The sequence below is a fragment of the Octodon degus genome, unplaced genomic scaffold (assembly GCF_000260255.1).
Source record: "Octodon degus isolate 3935 unplaced genomic scaffold, OctDeg1.0 scaffold00011, whole genome shotgun sequence".
NCBI lineage: Eukaryota > Metazoa > Chordata > Mammalia > Rodentia > Octodontidae > Octodon > Octodon degus.
In genome coordinates, this window is record NW_004524587.1 from 8,908 (window position 1) to 30,884 (window position 21,977).

Here is a 21,977-nt window from a genome sequence, read left to right on the forward strand (position 1 = left end):
ATATGTATAAGCAAATATCCCCACACCTGTTTATTAAAGAATCTGTCTTTCCTCCAGCATGTTTTTGGCTCCGTTGTCAAAGATGGAGTGGCCTGATAAGTCTCGTTTTTTTTCCAAATCCTCTGTTCTGTATTGTTGATCCAGTTGCCTGTTTTTATGTCAGTACCATGCTGTTTTTATCATTGTAGCTTTGTAGTATAACTTAAAATCCAGGCTTGTGGTGCCTCCTGTTTTCCTCTTGTTGTCCAGGACAGCTTTTCCTATTCTAGGTCTCTTCTCATTCTATATAAATTTTAGGATTTTTTTTCTAGTTCTGTGAGGAATGCTGTTGGTATTTTCACTGGGATTGTGTGCAGTCCTTATATCTTTTTGGTAATATGGCCGTTTTGGCAATATTGGTTCTGCCTATTCAGAAACAAGGGATGTGTTTGTACTCTCCAATGTCCTCTTTGATCTCATTTTTCAGAATATTGTAGTTCTCATGTTAGAGGTCTTTCACTTCCTTGCTTAAATTAGCTCCTAAATATTTATTTTTCCTTAAGCTATTTCAAAGGCTATTATTGTCCTGACTTCTTTGTCAGTGGGTTCCTTGTTGGTGTACAGGAATCCTGTTGGGTTTTGTGTATTTACTTTGCATTGTGCTAGATTGCTAAATGTGATTACTAGTTCTAGGAGTCTTCTGAGGGAATTTCTTGGATTTTCTATGTAAAGGCTCTCATCATTCCTGAATAATGATAATTTGACTTCTTCCTTTCCTACACGTACCCTTTTATTTCTTTCTCTTGCTGGATAGCCCAGGCTAAAATTTTAAAATAGCAGTGGAGAGAGTGAACATCCTTTTCCTCATTTTATAAGAAAGGCTTTTGTGGTTTTTTTGTGCTTGGTACGATGTTGGCAGGGTGTCCGTCCTGAATGGCTTCTGTCAGATTGAGTTAAGGTTCCTCTGTACCTATTTTCTTCCATGTTTTTATCAAATGAGGATGTTGGATTTTGTCATTGTTTTTATGTGCCTACTGAGGTGATCATGGCATTTTTGTACTTGCTTCTATGTGATGTAGTGACTTGTATGTTTCGCACTGTCCTTGCATCCTTGGGATGAAGCCTACGTGGTCATGATGGATTTACTGATTTGTTACATTCTGTTTGCCATTATTGTGTTCGGGGCTTTTGCATCTATGTTCTTTAACACATTCACAATAGGGCCATAATTCATATGCCTTGCTGTTGTGTGGTTTGTGGCACCAGTATTGTATGAATGTCTTGTGCCTTCAGCGGTGCCCGCTACTGGATGTGGCACTTACCCATGTATCCGTGGCAGATGAAGCCTGGGAAGTGTGTTAAAGAGAGTGGCCGGTAATCTTTTTTAGTTAGGTTTGTTCTGTTTTGAGAATTTAAGGTAATGTTCACTTGTAGAAATGAGTTTGGAAGCAGTCCTTCCCTTTTAATTTCATTAAGGAGTTTGAGGCATATTGGCATTAGGTCTTCCCTAAAGTTCCTACAGTTTGGTGTTGAATCTATTGAGCCATGAACTTTTCTTAGTTGGTAAGTTTTTATCAATCCCTTGATTTTATTGCCTCTTTTCAGACTGTTCTGAGCTTTTATTTTCTTGATTCAGTTTTCTTTGTTGTTGTTTTTTGTTTTTGTCTTTTTGAGACAAGGTTTGTTGTATAGTTGCAGTTGGCCTTGAACTTACTTTGTAACCCAGGCTGGCCTCAAACTCAGGCTGTCTCCTGTCTCAGACTCCCAAGTGCTGGGATTACAGGGGTGCACCGCCATTCTTGGTGATTTAGGTTTGATAATTCATGTGTATCAAAGAATCTATCCATTTCTTCAGTATTTTAAAATGTATTGGATTATAGGTTTTCAGAGTGTTTAGTTTGATTTCGCCTTTTTAATTTCTACTTGCCTTGATATAGATCTTTCCCTTTCTTCTTTTGGCAAATTTGATCTAATGGTTTGACTATTTTGTTTCTTCTTTTGAAGAACCAGCTCTTTAAAAAAAAAAAAAATTAGAGTTTTTCTAGTTCACTGATTTCTTTATTTAATTAAATTAATTTATTTATTTGTATTTTGGGGAAGGGTCTACAGGGTGTTCAGGGTCTCACTACTAGATCAAACTCGAAGTGATCCGCCTGCTTACAGCCTCCCAAGAGCTGGGATTACAGGCACACACCACCACGCCCAGTCTCAATTGCCATCTCATTGTGCCCTGAGGGCAGGGCCAGCAAGACAGGCCTGGGGATTGAACCCCAGCCCGTGTTCCTGCTTGCAGGCACTTTAATCTGCTGAGCTATTTGGCTGGCCCATCACTGATTTGTTTTGTATCTAGTCTCAATTTCATTAATTTCTGCTCTCCTCTTTATAATCCTTCCTTGTATTAGCTTTTGATTTAGATTTTTCTTGTTTAGCCTAGAGCCTTCAGTTGTGCCATTTGATTATTTATCTGGGCTTGCTCTGTTTTCCTGCTGTGGGCATTCCCTTCAATAAGCTTCCCCCAGGACTGCTTTTATTGTGACTTGTAACTTCTGATATGTTGTAGTGACATTTGCATATAGAAACTTTAATTCCTTCCTTCATCTCTTCTGTGGCCTATTATTGTTGTTGTTGTTATTTTGTCTTTTTGAGATATGGTCTTCCTTTGCAGTTCAGGCTGGGCTTGAGCTCACTTTGTAGCCCAGGCTGGTCTCAAACTCAAAAAGATGCTCCCGCCTCAGACTCCTGAGTGCAGGGATTATAGCCATATCCTACTGCACCTAGCTCCATTTATTATTCAAGATTGCATTATTTGATTGGCATGTGTTTGCAAAATTTCTTGTTTCTTTTGACTTTGATTTCTATTTTCATTGCACCATGATCTGATACTACAAATGAAATAATTTTGATTTGTATTTACTTAAGCAGGCTCTGTGGGCTAGTGCATGGTATGTTTGGAGAAAGTCTGTGTGCTGCTGAAATGAATTGTATTCCACTATTATATGTGGAACAGTCTGGAGATACCCGGTAAGTGCATTTGTTTGAAGGTGTGCTTCACCCTGATACTTCTTTGTTGATTGTTTTGTTGATCTGTCTATTTGTGAGAGTTGGATGTTAATACATTCACTATGGGACCCTAATTTCTATGGCTGGCTGCCAGGCAGATCTGATTTGAACATGTTACTGTCAGCTTTGACCACCAGTGATACATGCATAACTGCAGTTGGGCAACATGCACCATTTGATTAGCAAAAAGACAGCTAAAAGTGCTTAGATCCATTTGTACCACCCATAGTCCTAGCTGCCAGGTGGAATAGTCATGAATATACTGCAGATAGGTCAAGCCTTTGGAAGCGTGGTAAGGTTCTCCATTAGGATTGGGCTGATGTTTACCTAATCTTTCGCATCCGTTGCGGTAGTTCTGTGAAGTTGGGTGTGCTCTACGCTAGTGTTTGGTGCATATGGTGGTGCCTTGTTCACATTTGTTCCATGATGCTGGGGATGAGGGCTACTGTTGTGTTCATCACCTGATGCTGAGTTTGTGACTAGGAGAAAACTTTCGCCATAGGCTTCTGTTTGCAGCCCAAATTGTTTGCCAACAGAAGCGATGGTGAACTGAGGCATCACAGTGTGTATTTACAATTGTTATCTCTTCCTTAACCATGTGTAGTTCCTCACTGAACTAAGAGAAAGTAGCTATATATCCTATCTTGTATATACATATATATTTTTTTCACTACAAAGTGGTCCTTTATTTATATCCCCCTTTTTGTTTTGTTTTGTCAGAGATGGGTGTTCCATTGCTGTTAGAGAAACTGTACTTTTTTTCTCATTAAAATGAATAAAAAATTTAAAAATATACACATATATATTTATTTTAGGGAAGGGTCTACACGGTGTTCAGGGTCTTACTACTAGATCAAACTTGTAGTGATCCACCTCTTTACAACTTCCCAAGAGCTGGAATTACAGTTACGCACCACCACACCCAGTCTCAATTGCCATCTCAGTACACCCTTGGGGCGGGGCCAGCTTGGCAGGCTCCGGGATCAAACCCCAAGCCCCTGTGCCTGCTTGCAGGTGCTTTAATCCACTGAGCTATTTGGCCAGCCCTTTAAAAATATTAAAAAAAAAAAAAAAGGAATTCATTCTTCCATTATTTAATGATGCTGTTAAATCTGCAAAGTGCTAAAAAAAAAAAAAAAAAAAGCTATGAGTAGTTCCTTACTTGCTGCTTCTGATCAGCTTTGGCTTGAAGTCTACTTTATCTGAAAAAAGGATCACTGCTCCTGCTTGTTGTGTTTGGGCTCCATCACGTGGAATATTGTTTTCTGTCCTTTAATTTTTAGTCTGTGGATTTCTTTTTGGATTAAGTATCTCTCATGGCAGCATAGTGGATTTTTTTTTTTTTTTTTTTTTTTACTGCAATCTACCAATCCACCAATTTTGGGCAGATACATGGGAGGTTTTTACTGATCATTACTGACTTAACAGTTGTCTTTTTTTCTTTCTTTCTGTTGCTGGTTCCTTTGTTTTTTCCTTTTTGCTTAACTATTCTCTTATGATCTTTCCAGGCGATTTCTTTTTCTTTTCTTTTCTTTTTTTTTTTTTGCATTGGTGGTGGCATGACCTCTCTAGGATATTTTCGAAATATTGTTCTTTCTGTCATGAATTTGCTTTTTTTTTTTTTTTTTTTTTTTTAAGGCAGAGTCTCACGATGTAGTCCAGGCTAGCCTCAAACTCACGGTGTTCTTCCTGTCTTAACCTCCTGAGTGCTGGGATTACAGGTGTGCACACTATGCCTGACTTTGGAAGACATCTAGATACAAACCATAGTACATTGGCAGTATAGTACAGGCAAGTTCTGCCCAGCTGTTGTGAATTTCTTAAGATGTTCTTTGTCATGGAAGGTCCTCATTTTTCCATTGATTTCAAAAGACGGTTTTGCAGGATGTGTTAGTGTGGATTAGAAGTTGCTTTTCTTCCAGGCATGAAGCAAGTTACTTTCCCAATGGGGGCTATAATTTATGTTTTACTGCCAGTACTGTCTGTGCCACCAGCGTTACAAGCTGCCTGAGGGCACAGTCATGTATGTGATATCAGTGGTTCAAGCCAGCAGGAATATATTGAAGTTCAAGGTGGTTAGACTGCTATAGCTTTGTGGGCTTTTATAACTGGTTTTGTTCTCTGACAGCTTTTAAGATTCTATGCTTGTGTTGAACTTCTGGGATTTGGGCAGTGATGCACTGTGGGGAAGGTCTTTTCTGCGGATGAATACATAGGATTCTGTGTGCCTTACTGTTGTTTTTAAAGTGCAGTATCTCTAAGTACATGACTATCTGCACACACTCTATTTTCTAGATGTGGCACTCCTCACATTGGTCATTTCTGCTGCCTGTGCTTTATGCTTTGAATTTTTTTTTTATTTCAGGGTTTCTGTTTGGTACTTTCATGGACTCTAACTTGGAGGTTTTGTTCTTTGACACAGGCTCTCACTATGTAATGTAAGCTGGCCTTGAACTCACAGGCTGGCCTCAGACTTGCAGTGATCTTCCTGCCTCAGCCTTTTGTGTGCTAGGATTACAGGCGTGAGCCACCACACTTGGTTTTTTAAATTATTTTTTTTTGGTCTAATTCTTTGTTAAATTGGTCATTTTAGCCAAGTGTGGTGGTGCACACCTGTAATCCAAGCACTTGGGAGTTGAAGCAAGAGGATCCTTGAGAGTTGGAGACCAGCCTGGGCTACAAAGTAAGCTCAAGGCCAGCCTGAACTCAGGGGAGACTCTGTCTCAAAAAAACAAACAAATAGGTCATTCATATTTTGAATTATTTTGGTTAGCTCTGCTAGTTTTGTATTTGTATCTCTGAGCTCACGGATCAATTTGTTTGTTAGGTCCATTGTCTGTTTAGCACTCATCTTTGCATTTGTGAGGTTGCCTTGCTTATTTTGTATATTTCAGCTATTTGGGTTATTTCCTCCTCATCAGTGCCCCTTGGATATGTTTTGAGCAGTAGTTTGGGGGGCATTTTGTGGCCTTGGTTTTCCTGTTCCTCTCTCATATGTGTGGGTGCACACGTGGGAGCCATGCTCAGGTGCCAAGGCTTGAGGCCTGGTGAGAGTGGAAAGACTGTGTCTGCTGTGCAGCGGTGTGCTGCTGCTTTGCTTCACCGTGCTCTGTGTCTACCTCTTTAACCTACGCAGCATCATAGAACTGGGCCTGGTCACGTTGGTGCCTCCCGTGCAAAGGTGAGAGTGCCATGGTCCTGCTCACGGGAGCAAGGTCTGAGGCAGGACAGAGAAAGCAGAACACCTGTGTCTTCCTAATCTGAAGTTTTAAGAGTGGAGCTGGTGGGTAGTACTGTTTGGCATTTTCTTTTTCTCCATTTTCTCTCTCTTCATAATATTTTGTAAATGTATCCATGTTACTGATGTATACACAATATCATCTGAATATCATATAAATGTGCTGTGTCATCTCCTTATATTTTTCCATCTTATGAAATGTCCCTGTTGTGGTTTGGGGTTTTACAAGGGAAACAATATAATACAGGACACATTTTAAAAGATTATTTTATAGTGAATCACCCAAAGAATCATATATAGAGTGCAGGAAATCTGTCTACACACTAAAGACCAATGAATCCAGCTGCAGACCTAGACCCCATGGTAATATCATGCACGAGACTGGTTGAAGACCCAGAGCTCATAGCAGTGCCTCCCACAACTCCAATTGGAGGCCTAGAGCCTAAGACAATGTCTCATGCAAGCCCACTTCATAGATTTGCACTGGAAAGGCCCACAGGTCAGTGGTGGAAGGCAGAAGTCTACACCAGTGGGCTGAAGGATCTGCACCAGCAGGCTGACGGATCTGAACTAGAGCCAGGAAGCAATGCTCAAAGTAAGAATCAGAGCTCCCTCCAAAAGTACCATAGCACACAGAGGCCATGTGTGTGCTGAGAAAAGAGTAGCCACACCAGCCCATGATGTCCCGAGCATGACTCATGAATAGTGATTTATCTGAGATTTTTTTTCTCCTCACTGTATTTTCATGTATTTTATGATAACATTTTGGTGGTTTTTTTTCAAAAAGTGACCAATTTTATTGACTTACCACCCCACACACTTATCTCCCCACCTGTATTTATCTTATTTTATTGACATGTCTATGAAATACAACTTAATGTTTTCATACATGTCCATGTAAGAATGAAATCAAAGTAGTTATTATATCCAGTGGGTTAACTTTCCACTTCTTTGTGTGTAGAGGATTCTAAATCTTCTCTCCTATTTGAAATATACAAGGCGCTGTTATCAGGAGCAGTCAGCCAACCATGTGACAGAGTATCAAACTTATTCTGCTTGTTTTATGCTAACATTTTGTACTAAAAGCTTTTCCACATTGCTCACATACAAAGGGTTTCCCCACTGTGATTTCTTTCATGGATATGAACATCATTGGGTGTGCTGGAGGCTTGCAGGTTTTCCTTATATTCAAAGGTCTTTTTTCTAAGGTGAGTCCTTTCACTAAGATCAGAGTAGGATTTCCCACACTGATCATATTCATAGTTTTTCTCTCTTGTCTTTGTCCTTGTATTGTTCTGAAAAGACTGGAAATCGCTGCACGGTCTTCCATGTTCATTACACTTAGACAGCTTCTCTTCTAATTCCAAGTACTCGGATGCCTTCAGTCCTGTGTTAGCTATGGTGAGCATATTTAGTGACAAAGGCCCAATCAGGGGCTTTCCACAAGCATCCTGGAGTCCAAAGTAATATTTCTAGGGGCTGGGGAGATGGCTCAGTGAAATAAGTATTTGCCTGGCAAGCATAAGGTCTTGAGTTCAATCCCTGGTACCACCAAAAAAAAAAAAAAAAAAAAGTAGTGGGTCAAAATGTTGGCTGTCCTTGCAAAGTTCTTCATATTGATTCCAATCTTTATTTTGATAGTGCTTTTTTTTTTCGTTTTCGCATTTTTAATTAAAAGTTACACACAGGAGGACTTTATTCCTGCATCTTCTCAATCATTTCTTCCTTGTATTTGCCCTTTTCCTTTCCTACTTGGCGAGACTTGGCTTTCCGTTCCAGGATCTTTTTGCGGTCTTTATCCAGCTTTAGCCTGGTGATAACCACCTTACTGGGGTGAATGCCCACGTGGACAGTTGTGCCATTTGCCTTTTCCCGCTGCACCCATTCAATGTAGATGACATACTTCTTCCTGTAAACCTGGACTACTTTGCCAATCTGTTGACCTTTATAGTGTCCTCGCACAACCTGAACTTCATCATCCTTTCGGATGGGCATAGAGCGAACATTGTATTTTTGTCTCAGCTCTTTGGAAAGAGGAGAAGACATAATTTTCCTGCGAATGTGGGAAGGTGCATTGAAATGCCTTTTACAGTTTTTGCTTCGGTCTGAAGTCACAAAAGGATTAAACTTCATTTTGGCCGCTGCAACTCCAGCGATGGCCGCAAAAGGGTTGATAGTGCTTTTCAACCTCTTTATTTCCCCAGAAATCTTTGTACTCTTCCCTTCCTTAAAATAAAAAAAGAAAATAAATCTTTGTATTCTTCTTCAGCTTCCTGGTTATCCCAGGCTCTTCCTATAGCAGCCATTTTCCTAATACTTTCCTTCATCCCGTCTCTGTAGACCTTCCTTTGGGATGGATCCAGAAAAGCCCACTCCTTCAAGGTGCAGTTCACAGCTGCCTCCTCAAGGGTCACTGTCTCCATGACATGGCTTCAAGGTCTTCCAGAGTCTTTCCTATGTAGCATTCAGCCACTAGAAGTCATGGAAGGTGGCCTAGCAAGTCGGCAGACTCTCAGCACTGTACTCAGGCACGACGCTTTCTTGCATCTGTCCAAGCTTTTGCCAGGCCAGGCAGCACACTGCCAAGGATGGATGGATGGATGGATGGACGGACAGATGGATGGACGGATAGGCAGATGGATGGATGGGCTGGGGGGTGTTGCTAGTGGGGATAGGGAAGACTTGGATTTGCTATGAGTTTTTATTAACGCAAGATTTTAGCTTTCAGTTTTATTATGAAAAACAAGTTTAATATCTAACATTTAGCAAAGAGATGTTATAATGAAAAGCTGAGTTTCTTTTAATGCTGTGCTGTCCCCCTGGCATTTTGAATATGCAGCATCATCTGTTTGTAAAGAATTTTGAAAACACGAGTGTCTTATTTTTCTCTCCTTGCTGAAACAAGACACCTGACAGCCACAGTTAAAGGGGGAAAGTTTGTAGAGTTTCCAGTCCGTAGTCAGCTGGCTCCAGGCAGGGTGGCTTGGCAGAAGAATCAGTTATGGCAAGCAGAAGATAGCAAAGATAAGCAAGCAAGGGACAGTGGCTTTTTGCCCCTTTTGTCTTGTCCAGGACACTCGGGACAGGTAGCACTCACACCCTTAATCCTAGAACTGTTGAGCCTACCATTGGATCATGAATCAGTCCCAATGTCACAGTCTAGATCCAGCCACTTCTGAAAAAGCCCCACCCATGACCTCGCCAGGTTGGGGGGAACACTTAAACACAGGCCATAACAAAGAGCAAGGATATAGATATTTGCTTGGACTGGCTTTGATTTTAGAAGAAGCCTCCACAAAGTAGGAACTACGTTCAGATGCCTTTTTCAGAGCAGGCCGAAAGCTGGCAGTCAGTGGACCACACCTTGAGTGATGGTCAGCAAAATAAAGATGAACCTCAGCTGAGGATCACTGCTGTCGAAGGTTGATTCAGGGCATATCCGCTTTTTTAGTGTTAGCTAATAGATATTTTTTGGCATAGGAATAGATCTGTATTGGGTGCTTCTTTAAAAAAAAAAAACTGTGCTTTTATACACAAAAATCATGAACAGAAAAAAAAATGACTACAGGAAGAAAAAAGCAAAACTGAAAACAGTGGAAGATCATTTTAGGTGTGGCCAGAGTCATTTGGAATAAAGTGTAGTGGGACAGCATTATGTATTCTGTGTAGTGACAGTTTTGTGTGTCACACATCAAGTGTCAGACAACACTTTAATACTAAGCTCACAAATGTTGCCAAATGATGACACTGAAAGAAAAGCTCCTTGACTTGGGAAATGGAAGGAATATCTTCCTCAGTACTTTAGGTTTTGCAACTGTTTCTAAATCATGTGATAGCCTCCAGTTTCTTAAATTTTACTATGCAGAGCAAAACATGGTGAGACCCTCTCTGAAGGGGATTTCATCAAAATGGCCATGTCATGTGCGAGTGATGCCCTATTTCATGATTTCCCACACAAGGATAAAATCACGCAAGGTGCATCTGAGGTGCCACTGAGCAGAAATCCTGGCCAGTGAGGTTAGCAGCTCCCCGCCAGCTTACAAGAGGCAGCCTGTTACTCCATGTGCTTCTCTGAAAGCAGAGGTGCGAACAGTTATCCAAGGCAAGGAGTAATTGTGCATTATGCTGTTGTGACATTGTAAGAAAACAGTTGGTGACACTGGAAAATTTGCCTAGAGGAACACAGGGGACAGACATCTACAATGCTGTGATGGAGGCTTTGTTGTCACAGGACATAAGCCCAGGAAAAGTGACTTCAAATGCTAGGGATGGGCACCTTGCGTGGTAGGGCAACATCTGGTTTCATGCAGCTCTTTTGTTAAAGAAGCAAAGCATCCATTTGTTCAGTTTCACTGTATCATACAAGAGTGCTAAGGAGAGCAGCAAAAAATTAAATAATATGCTCAAAGATGTCACAAAAAAGGTAAATGCATGCTCTTAAGTTTCAATAGTTTCAAGCACCACTTGATGAGGTTCAGGGGCAGTACAATGCTTTACTTATGTTCAATAATGTTGAACTGAAGAGATCTGTGGCCTGCTCAGATGAAATTGGGCTATTTATAATGAAAAAGGACAGGAATATCCACAGCTCACTGATATGGCCTGGATCAACCACCTCATAGTTGTAGTTGTTTTACAGATTTCATACTATGCTTCAGTGTACTGAACAAAAAACTATAATGTGTAAGGAAAACAGCAGAAAAGATGTCTTTGTTTTTTGAGATAGGATTTCACTATGAAGGCTGGCCTTGAACTCACTACATAGCCTAGGATGGCCTCAAACTGACAGTGATCCTCCACCCTTAGCCTCCTGAGCACTGAGATTACAGGTGTGTGCCACCGCACTGGGCTAGGATGTCCTATGTCAAATATTTGAGAGAAGACTGTGGGTTTTGCTGACATATTTTCCAAATCTAAAAATTCATTTAGAAAATTGTACATTTAGAGACAATCCTACAAGCCACCAGGAAACCTCCACAGGATTTTCTAGCATTGTAGTAGCTGCAAAGGAGACCTTTACGAACAGATTTTTACATTTCCTCAAGATGGAAACAACCCTTTGTTTTTTACTTCTCCAGATAAAGCCAGATTGGAAGCACTTTATCTTTCCCGCTTATACTGGTTAGAAATCTGGAAATGGAGCTACTGGAATTTCAAGAAAGCTCTATCTGGAAAAACAAATGATATGACCTGCATGCAGTGTGAGAAGATAAGAGTATAAATGGATAACAAAGGACATCACAGTTGGTAGTTCCGAAAGTGAAATCCTTAAATGTGGAATTCTCTGCCCAGTAATTTCAAGTTGATGGAAGCACGTCAGATTGCTTTCTTATTTGTCTGAATCATCTGACCACTTGTGAGCAGCCATTTTCAGCTCAGAATTTTATCAAACCTCATACAAAAAAACAGACCATCAGATCATGTGAGTGCTGCCTGTGTTGCTCTCAAACTAATAAAGTACAGTGGCACTTCAGGCCATGAACTTGGTTCTCTCCAGGATTCTGGCCACAAAATCACATGGACAAGAACCGATTTACCTTTCCCCATAAGGTGGACATGGCATTTGACCACTGAATTTGCTTTGGTTCTCGTCCAGCTTGGTTTGCAGCCAGAAGTGTGGAAAGAATCAAGTTTGTGAACTAAGGCACCACTTTGCCATGATTGCACCGGTTATCAGCATGCATGCAGCAGCAGAGATCACATTGATTGTGCAAAGCAAGCCAAGCACAAACCTTTACCTTTCATTAAAGGCTATCATTGATAGCTCTGTGACTGTGGTGTTCTTTTTTTTTTTGCCAAACCAGGGATTGAACTCAGGCCTTTGCGCTTAGCCAGGGAAGCGCTTATTCCACTGAGCCCTCTCCCCAGCCCCTCTGTGTTCTTCTTTTAAGGCAAAAGTTGTTAATGCACGAGTTATTTTTTCAAAACTGAAACCTCAGTGCTCAGCTTTATTGCAGGGCTTGCCCTGTGCCATAATAAGTGGGTTTTGGGTTGCAGTGCGGGCACTCAGTCTCTGAAAGTTTTGCCAGCACTCCCCTGAGCTACTGAGCGTCATCCTTGCTCAAGAACATCGTGCAGCCCAGAGTTTCCTCTGCACGCCTCTTCTTTGTGGACCCCAGGCTCCCAGCTTGGCAACAGGGCACTGGGGACAGAGGCTGCAGAGCCTTCTAGCACAGAGAGCAGGGGCAAGGGGCGGGCCTACAGCACTTTCTAGTCTCTGACTCGTTTTTAGAGCCAAGATCCCAAGATCTCCACAGCACTGCCACTAATGCCACTCACAAAACAAACCTCCAACAGTGATTAGAAATTGTCCTACTGATCAAATTCCACCACTCAACCATTTATTGTGTACTCCAGCGGGTCCATGCAGGAGGTCTGACCAGTCAGGCAGCTGGCCAGCAGATGGGAATTAACACACAATGAACTTGAGCCCACTGACCAGGCACGTCTTCTCTTTGGACCCTTGTGGAATCCAGGGCTTTAGTTTTGGAATCATTTGCCTTTTAGTTCAAATCCTTTTTGAAACTGAATGAATTAGTTCCTTACATTCCCGGCTCATCTTCTGTGGAAGTCAGTTACTGAATCTTGGGCCATTAGCAGAATCTTGTGAACCAGAAAAAAAAAAAAAGAAAAAACCTATTCACTGTATAGGTCATGCATAAACAGCTTAACTGAGATTTCTTCTGCTTTTATTTAGTGAGGTTTGGGACATGAGGGGCCATCATGAGGAGCTCATTTTTTGGTCCTCTATAAAGAATTTAAGTTAAGAAATTGTCCAAAGTAAAAAAAAAGAAAAAAAAAAAAAAGACCTAGCAGGAAGTTAACCCAACTTGTGCCCTTTGGGTCCATGCACACATCATCTTGATGGCAGACTGAGAGAGAGCACACTGTCACTCAGTAGTCTCTTACAAGGGCTGGAACAGAGCACAGTCTTCTCCTTGTACACACCACATCTGTGCACATGTACACCAGCTTCTATGAATAGAACTTGCTGTTGCTGACTCTCTTCTCTCGCAACCTGAAATGAAACAGATTTTGCCATCACCAGCAGGGCAGACAGTACAGGCTCTGTGCAGAGCCCTGGAACATCTGGGGTCATTTATGCCTGGATGGCACAGGGATGAGAGCTGCAGGAGGTGCTCTGAGCTCCTGGTAAGACCCTGGAACTCAGATAGGTTCATCCAGCTCATTGCTAAAAAGGGGCAGCAGCTGCTCTGTAGGTTGCTCTCAAGATCAGTGTAAATACTGTAGGGAGGTGCTTGGCACAGTGCTACCCTTGGAGGCTGCCTTGAGCATCTGCACCCAGATAAGGCTTGCTTGGCTGTTCCCTGGTGCATGAGAGATATGAGGTTCCCTGGCTGCCCTTTCAGCCCATCTCCTGTTGTAGCCCATCTCCTGTTGTAGCCCATCTCCTGTTGTGGCACAACCAGAAGCCTCCCCTGGGCAGCAGAATCATCCCTGAGCCCCAGTCTCCAGCCACTGGGACCAGCCTGGAACTTGGTTAGGACTCTTTAAAAGTCAGTGGTCATTGGAACTGTGGTAGGGCAGTGGTGGAGCAGCTGCCTAGTGTGTATGAGGACCTGGATTCCATCCCCAGCACAGTAGCAAAATGGTCATCTAGTTTCACTGTTACATTGACATGTCCTCCTAAGAGAGAAGACAGTTCTCCCTAGGGAATAGGAGGTGCTTAAGATGTTACTTCAGGTTCATTACAGAGCAAAGAGAACCACAATCAAAGACACCAAAGCATTTCTAAAAAAGCATGAGTGGGTAGCGGACTTTCTGGAAGCCTTGCCCTATAACCAGCAGCAGGTGAGGCGACCACCCACCTTCGGTTGCACTTCTCCTGGTATAGCTGGAGCTGGTTCTCATTGACGTTGAACTCTTTGATCAGGGCATCCCGGTTGGCATTGCGCAAGTTCTGATGTGTGTCATATAAAAATAGCTGGTTGTTCAGCTCCTCTTGCCTCCGTCGCAGCTGCCGGCAGGAGGAGTAGAGTTCCTCCTCACACTCCTGGATAGTTGGGAGAGAAACGCCCTGTGAGATCCCTGTGGGATGTGGTATCCCACATGTGTGTGCAGAGGGCAGAGGTGCAGCAACTGGGCTTACCCTAGAGATGCCCAGGCCTATTCTGACTCATGATAAAACCCAAATGTCATATTGGAAGCTGGCCACTGACAAAGTCCTTGCCCTTCCCCATGTTATTTTACCGTGAAGCACTGAACTAATGCAAGGCAGGTTTTGTAGTCCAGTGTAGGCTTTCCCTGGTTTGAATCGCCTTCTCCCTTTTATCTAAATACACAGGTGACCAATAATCTCTGTGCCTAACGGGGGTGCAGGGCCATCCGAGGACAGGCAGGAGGCAGGTAATTTAAGACCTTCTGCGGGCCTCAAAAGGCAAAGTAACAGCTATGACATGGACGAACCCAGGAAACATTGTGCTGAGTGAAAGAGTTGTTTTTAAAGATCACATACTACACCATTAATATGAAATGTCCCAAACAGGGATCATAGAGACAGAAGATTAACGGTTGCCAGGGGACTAGGAGGGCATGGCAGTGAATAAGCACAAGGTTTCTTTCCCCAGTGCTGAAAATGTTCTAAAACTGAATGTGGTGACGGTTGTCCAACTTGGGGTAAGCTAATCACTACTGTGGCACTGTGAAGGGGGACTGTATGGAATATGAATTGTATCTCAGTAGGATTTGTGTCCTCCACAAAACAAAGCCACGTACCATAGATCACATCCACAAGCATGGGCATGTGACAGTTGAGCCAGTAATGATGCCTGTCCCCCACCATCACCACCTCCAGATATGTCCCCAGCCAGTGTGGTTAGAAGCAGCACTTTGGTCAGAGCTCTTGGTATACATTGTCCTGGGAGGAGCCAGGGGAGTGGCTGGATGGATCCAGTTCCCAGTGACCCTACGTGGCCCTTCTCTAGTGCAGAGAGAGTGGGAAATGAGGCCAGGGAGAGGCAGACACCAAAGTGCGACTACGACTGACACAAGCTCTCCCTCCAGTGTGCTTGGGGTCGAGCGGGCTCTGTGAGGACAAGGAGCTGGGGTTTCAGTGAGGAGGGGGAGCATGAGGCCACCTTACATCTCCTGGTTTCAGAGAACAGCTGGCTGCTATGGGAAGGCCAGCGCTGTGGGATGTCAGCCTGTCCTTCGCATCTGCGCTGCTGGTGGACTGTGTCGAGCAAGAGTCCAGGCTTCACAGTGTGCTCTGAGGCACAGATGGGCCAGCCTTGGCTTGGGTTTTTGCAAAAGCAGGAACTCCAGGCATAACCTTGCTTTGCCAATGTTTTTCCACTGTAACAACATAACGGCCTCATGACTGCCCCCCAAGGTCAACGCTGGCACTGAGACTTGAGACAGAGGGGACAGGTGATGGTCCCCCCCCAGTCAAAGCACACAGCTGAGGAGCACCAGCCAGGTCAAGACAGAGGGCAGTGCCAGCTCTGCACACCCTCCAGCTGCCTCCCTCCCCTCCCCAGCCCTTAGAGTTTTGTGATGACCATTTCCAGGCATCCTTTTGAGCCTCTTGTCACATTGAACACAGTAAGAGTTTTGTTTTTCACGTACCTAACTAGAAAACCTTTGGAAAGAAGTTTTACCTAGGCCAGATGTGCTGGGGGCTAGAATTCTAGCTATTTGGGAAAATTGCAAGTTTGAGGAAGCCTGGGCAACAAGGTGAAACTGATATAAAATAACAGTTTTATTTGGCCTTTTTGACTTGGTCTTTATTTGGCCTGTGCCATGATCTTTGTAGCATTCTCTACCTTCAGTTATTTTCTCTTTTATGAGAGAAAAAAAAGGTTTTTAAAAACTTCCCCAGTGATACTACTTTTTCCTGTTTCATGTTGAAATTTTTTTACAGGGGTGGGGTGGATACTGGAATGAAATTCAGGAGTTGTGCTTGCTGGGCAGAAACTTGAGCTGCTCAGCTATATCCTGAGCCCCTCACGCTGAAATTTTAAGTTTATATAAAAAAAAAAAAGGCAGTATTCAGCTTTCTCAGCTATCTCCCAGCACCAGGTTCCCATGTAAATGTCTTGCATGACCACAGAACGATGATCACAACTGAGAAACAAACATGGGGGTGATGTTGAGATACAGATGCACTGAAGCTTCACGATTTTTCCACCCACATCTTTCTCAGTTCCATCATCCACTCCAGGGTCCCACCCTACACTAAGCCGTTGCACTTCCTTGTGCCGCTGAGCTCCTTAGCCTTCCCTTATCTCTTAGGACCTGGACACTGTGGCAGAGTGGCCTTGGGTTACTTTGTGCAGTGCCCCGCCGTTCATTTTGGTCTGGTGTATCCTTTCTTGGTTGAGGCTACTCAGTCTTGGTAAGAATGTTGGAGAAGGGACGTGCCCCTCTTGGTGTGTTACAGTGGGAGGTACAGGATGTGCTTGTGTCTCACTACTTGTGGTGCTGACATTGATCATCTGGGTAAGGTGATGTGTTCTGGGTTCCTCCTCGGTAAAGCGGCTATGCTTCTAATTAACACGCCCCTCGGAGGAAGCTACCTTGGAGATAACGCAGCTGTCCCATTGCCCTGGATTTCACCCACTAAGCTGAGCCTCAAGGGTAGGGCTGACCTCCAGCACTGGCATTTCCTCCTGTCTCCTTCTATAGTCATCAGAATTCTTCTGTAAGGAAGAATTCTCTTATTGTTTGAGGACAGATATATGTTTTATTCCATGGGTTAAAAATTCAATATAATCTATGGACTTTGTTATTCAAATTGCTCTGGTTGGCTCCTGTGTCTGTCTCACAGGCCCCCTCTCAATTTTGTGATGATCCAGATTCACTCATATCATAACATCCAGGTCTGGTTTTAATCACTTGTCTAAGGACTCCTGGTTCCTCCTACTGGACAGTGACATTTAGAAACCCATGTCTAGGTGCGTCGGTGTGCTCACTGCTCCTGGGGGGCCACTGGAACTTGTCTCTGAGCAGACAGCAAAGATATTTATTTTCCTTCTTTCTCAGTGTGTGTACAGCTAATTGTAAGTTCACACTGATTCTCCTGATTCCAGTCATATGTTAATTTGAGAAGGGTTAGTGTAAATTTGTAGTGGTTCAGGTGTTGAATTGTCTTTCAATAGGACTTTATGCTTTGCCTTCCATAAGTCCTATGTCTTTCTTATTTAACTTGCTGCTAAATGTATCATAGTCCTTATCAGTATCAGTGGACCTTCCCATCTGTTCCTGCCTCCCACCCCACATTTCCATCTGTCATTTGTAGAAAAGAGAACTGATTATATAAATAGAAAATAAATATCAATTTTCTAAATTTTTGAAAACATGTAATCGCAATTTGCAAATAAAGATCAATGCATTTCCCCCACAGTTGATGCTACTTGGTTGCATTTGTGGGATGTAATGATTAATGCTTTTCCTTCCCTTCATCCATTGTCTGTCCCAGTGTTAAACTCTCCTTGCACTCCTGGGAAAACTACTTAATTGTGTTACATCATGCTTCTGCAAGTAGCTGAAAATGAGGCATTTTTGTTCTTCTGCTTCACCTCTGTGTCTGTGACACTGAGCTGTGGTTGCATGCAGTGGATGGAGAACGAGGATTTTTCTCTGTAGCTTGTATTAATGTGAAAATTGCATGGCTTCCAGACAATTTCAGAATCTCCATTTTCCTACTGACCTCAGTGGAGTAAAATCAGAATTATATTCTTGAAATTCTAACAGAACTCAGCTAAAAAGTCATCTAGATATAATATTTGCTTTATCTAATAGGGGTGTTAGCACCCTTCCAGTGACTCCTATAGGACCTTATCTCTGACTTTTCTACTTTTTCTCAGAACAGTTTTGGCCCACTTACATGCTTTAAGGCCATCATCCCTATGTGTAGTTTATTAACTGGGGCTCAGTGTCCTTTCCCATATTCTTAGGTGCTTTTGCATGGGTGTTCTTATATTTAAATAGGCAAAGGATTATTTGATATTTTTTTATTAACCATGATTTTTTTAAAAAATAATTCCTGTATTGCGTTTCATTCAATTGACTTTCACCTCTAGCTTTTCTCACTGCTGGTGTTCTAAAAATCTTAGAATGAATACTTAGTGTGCGAGTCCTTAGCACGTAGGCTCTTGCAGGTCTTACGTCAACTAAACAGAAGCAGGCCTCAGAGAGATCACAGATTTGACTCAAGATCATTATAATAAAGCAGGCATCATGGTTTTGGTTTCTCAGGGCTTGAAAGTTATATTAACAATATGCTATAATGTATTGGGTATTAAATAGTATTATGTCCAAAATCAATGTGTATATCTTAATTTAAAATACTTTTGTGCCAAAAAGTGCTAATAGTCACTTGTGTCTTCAGCAAACCATAATCTTTCTTGTACTGGAAGTCTTGACAGGGCTAGGTAGATAGCTCTGTGGTCCAAGCACCTGCCTGGCAAGTGGAAGGACCCAGGTTCCATCCCCAGTACTACATGCCATTCAGGCCAGGTGTGGTGGCGCACACCCGTAATCCCAGCACCAGGGAGGCTGAGATAGGCGGATCAGTACAAGTCTGAGCTGTGCAGTGAGACCCTGTACCAATAAATACATATTTTTTTTTCCAATTTAAAAATAAATAATTTAAAGTTTTTAAAACCAATCTTCACAGCTGCTGAGTGACCAAGGTGGAGGCTGCTAAAGGTTGGGGTGACTGCGGCGACTTCTTGCAAACAGAACAGTGACATTTACTGAAGCATGAGCTGCTATTTGAAAACACTATTCCCCTACTAGAATTCTCCCAAGTTGGACTTTGCCCTGTCAAGCCCTCCCACTGCCCGAGAAACCACTCCCATTGCTTGGGTTCTCTGTGCAGTGTCTGAAGGGCGTTTTGTGCACAGAGGGGCAGCGCTGGTTCCCTCCCCAGGTAACTGAAGGACGAACCCCAGGCCCTGCGGCAGGCATCCCACCTCTGCTGTCTACTTCCTCATGTGAAGGTATCCAGGTGGATTCCAGAAGGTGCCAACCAAGCAAAGCCCTGCTCAGTTCCTGCAGCCAAAAGACCAACTTCACTGGCAGTTGAATTCTCTACAGGAAAGCCAACAGCATGCGAACACAGGACGCTCATCCAGGGGCAGGACTGAGCCCACATCACCCCAATGGGGGCCAGAACCAGAGCCTCTTAGCTTTGCCAAAGAGAACCTGAGGGACCACGGAACTTCCCAACCGAGGCCAAGCTTTGGAAATACTCAGGACATTAGACTAGCTACACATCGCAGAAACACATGCTGCGTGGATGTGCATCTGTGGGAGAGCACGCCACAAAGATCCCAAGGCTCAAGGATTGCCATATGCAGATCTTCAGACATCAAACCCAAGCCCCAGCCACCCGCAGCCTGCTCTGCTCCTCCTAACCTTTCGTCCTGATCGCAGCCTTTATACCATGCAGTGAGGCAAGACCTTCCTGAGGAGTCTGCCTAACCAGGTAAACTGAAGGGGAGGCTAAGAATCTTTAAAGCTGTGGTCAAACAAAAAGAACAAAGAGGAAGGCCCCTCCAAGGCAGGGAGCTGCAAGAGGGAGTCTGCTAGAGGAAGCCCCTTCCTGGGCCAGGGCCTTGGTGAGTGTGCCCAGACCTTTTGACAGGATGACCAGCGACCAGAAGCTTCCAGAGACATGATTTTGTCTAGAAGGTCACCACTGACCTTCTCCTGGCCACATGAGACAAGGAGAAACCCCCAGGGCCCAGCACCCTCTCTGACTGCATCTCCTACTCCCAGAATTTCATGGCACTCTCCAAGGAAGAACAATGCACAGAGGACAAGCTGCAGGGCCTCTAAGGAATCAGCAAACAGTCATTCTTCTTTATAATGTCTTAGTCCTCATGGGTTGAAGGTCATGAGGCAATAGTACTCAATCCATTGCCGCTCACCCAGCAAGCTGGTGTTTTGCCACTTACCAGGACTGGCCGCATCTCACAGAAAACCAGGAGGGAAGCCAGCTCGATGTCCTCACTGTACCCATTCTTCAGAGGAACAGATCGGAACCCTGCAGCAGAAGGGAGGGAAACACAAAGGCAGGTAGGTGATTAAGGCAGAGCTTAGCTTTCTGGAGATGTCCGGGGACCCTGTGCAAGAGGTCAGTGCACCCCATGTGGGGGCTGCTGTTCTGCCTTAAGACAGGTACATGCACAAGATCAAGGAGCGCAGCAAGGAGCCTTCTTACAAGCAGGGTCACACAGGCAGGGCAGGTAAACTGTCTGCTATCTAGAATGACAGTGATTCTATGAAACTGAAGCCCACAGAAACTGCATTGAGTTTCCTGTGAGTGTGGACTGTGGTTCAGTTCCTTAGGCACTGATAAGGCCAAAGGACTTAAAAGAGGGGCTGGAGAGATAACTCAGAGGTATAAGCCCCTGCCTGGTAAGCACAAGGTCCCCAGTTCAATCCCAGGTACCACATGCTGTCCCAGTCCACAGCCAGGCATGGTGGGGCATGCCTGTAATCCCAGCACTAGGGAGACTGAACCAGGAGGATCACTGTGTGAACTGCATAGTGAGACCCTGTATCAAAAAAAAATTTTTAAAAGCCACTGCTAAGGCCAAAGGACTTAAAGCAGTAATGAGTCTTCACACCCATTTCCTCTGCTTAGGACCAGGAAGCATGTGGCATCACCAAAGATTTCCAATCTCCTTGCCCCTGGCAGTTCATGCAGATTCAGTCTTCTGGCTCTGGAGCCTACTCCTTCACAGTTAGCACCTGATTCTTTACCTGTTTCTTTTTATTTTGGGTTAAGAGGGGAGAACTGAGGTCAAATCTCCGACGCCAACTAAATAAAGTTTAAAGGCACATGACTCCTTCCCATCTGATTGTGCTCCCTGTTCCAGATCGTTGTGAACAGTGTCTTTCCCAAATTAGTCTAAGAATCTATTGGCATTTCCTTGAAATCACAAGTGAACAGTGCCTTCAGGTTTCCATGGGACACTGGGCTCTTAGCCATCCATTCTTGAGAAACTTACCTGTCTTGAAAGCTTTTTTCTTACATTGCATCTACTGCTTTTCTTGGAAAAGCAGTGCCCAAAATATGGACACACACATACACCATTTCCTGGGTGCCTTCTTATATTCAAGTCTTGACTCCATGCTCTTGTTCAGAAGATTCTCTATCCACTGATGTCCCGCTGTATCAGTACCTCCCAAATCTCTGCCTTTCCACTGCTGCTGGAGAGGAAAGTGGCCCCTGCACAGCGCCAAGCCTTCTGTCTTTTTCTTCCCCAAATTCAGATAAGGCTGTATTATATTTCTGCTTAACAAGGGGTATAATATTTGCATTCCACTTCTTAACCACAGTTCTCCCATAGCTGAATTTGTCTCACATTTTATAGTTTTTCAAGTGTGCAGCAAAATGAAAAGAAATGACACTTAACACTTACATACTCCTACCTGAGGCCACCCACCTTCTACTGAATATGCCAGCATATTATGCTGGCCATTACCTGAGCCCAATGTTAGGTAACATTGTCCCTCTTCTGATGTAAAATGTACACATAGTGTAATGTAGGACCTTCTACTGTTAACTTGTCTGTGCCCACTGTGGATGTCTCGGTCTTTTTAGCAGAGTGAGCTCATGGGCCCTGCAATTCCTGGAAAACCAGACAGCACTATCCTATGATTTTACCATCGAGTGACAGGTTGTGGCATGAACCTCGCAGGTTACGCTCTTCCCGTACGACTT

The 21,977-nt window shown here is 43.5% G+C and overlaps 1 protein-coding gene and 1 pseudogene across 1 annotated transcript in view; both read right to left on the reverse strand.

Annotated features, from left to right (window-relative positions):
* Positions 1–7,972: 7,972 nt before the first annotated feature.
* LOC101586841 lies at positions 7,973–8,439 on the reverse strand (annotated as a pseudogene).
* Positions 8,440–12,136: 3,697 nt separating this feature from the next.
* LOC101587236 (1-phosphatidylinositol 4,5-bisphosphate phosphodiesterase gamma-2) overlaps positions 12,137–21,977 on the reverse strand; it is a 129,634-nt gene continuing 119,793 nt past the window's right edge. The window contains exons 31-33 of the mRNA XM_004625757.3: positions 20,203–20,291; positions 14,107–14,291; positions 12,137–13,295 (exon numbers count right to left, since the gene is read on the reverse strand). Coding sequence (XP_004625814.1) covers positions 13,253–13,295; positions 14,107–14,291; positions 20,203–20,291 — 317 coding nt within the window. The 3' untranslated portion in view covers positions 12,137–13,252. The remainder of the gene's footprint in view (positions 13,296–14,106; positions 14,292–20,202; positions 20,292–21,977) is intronic.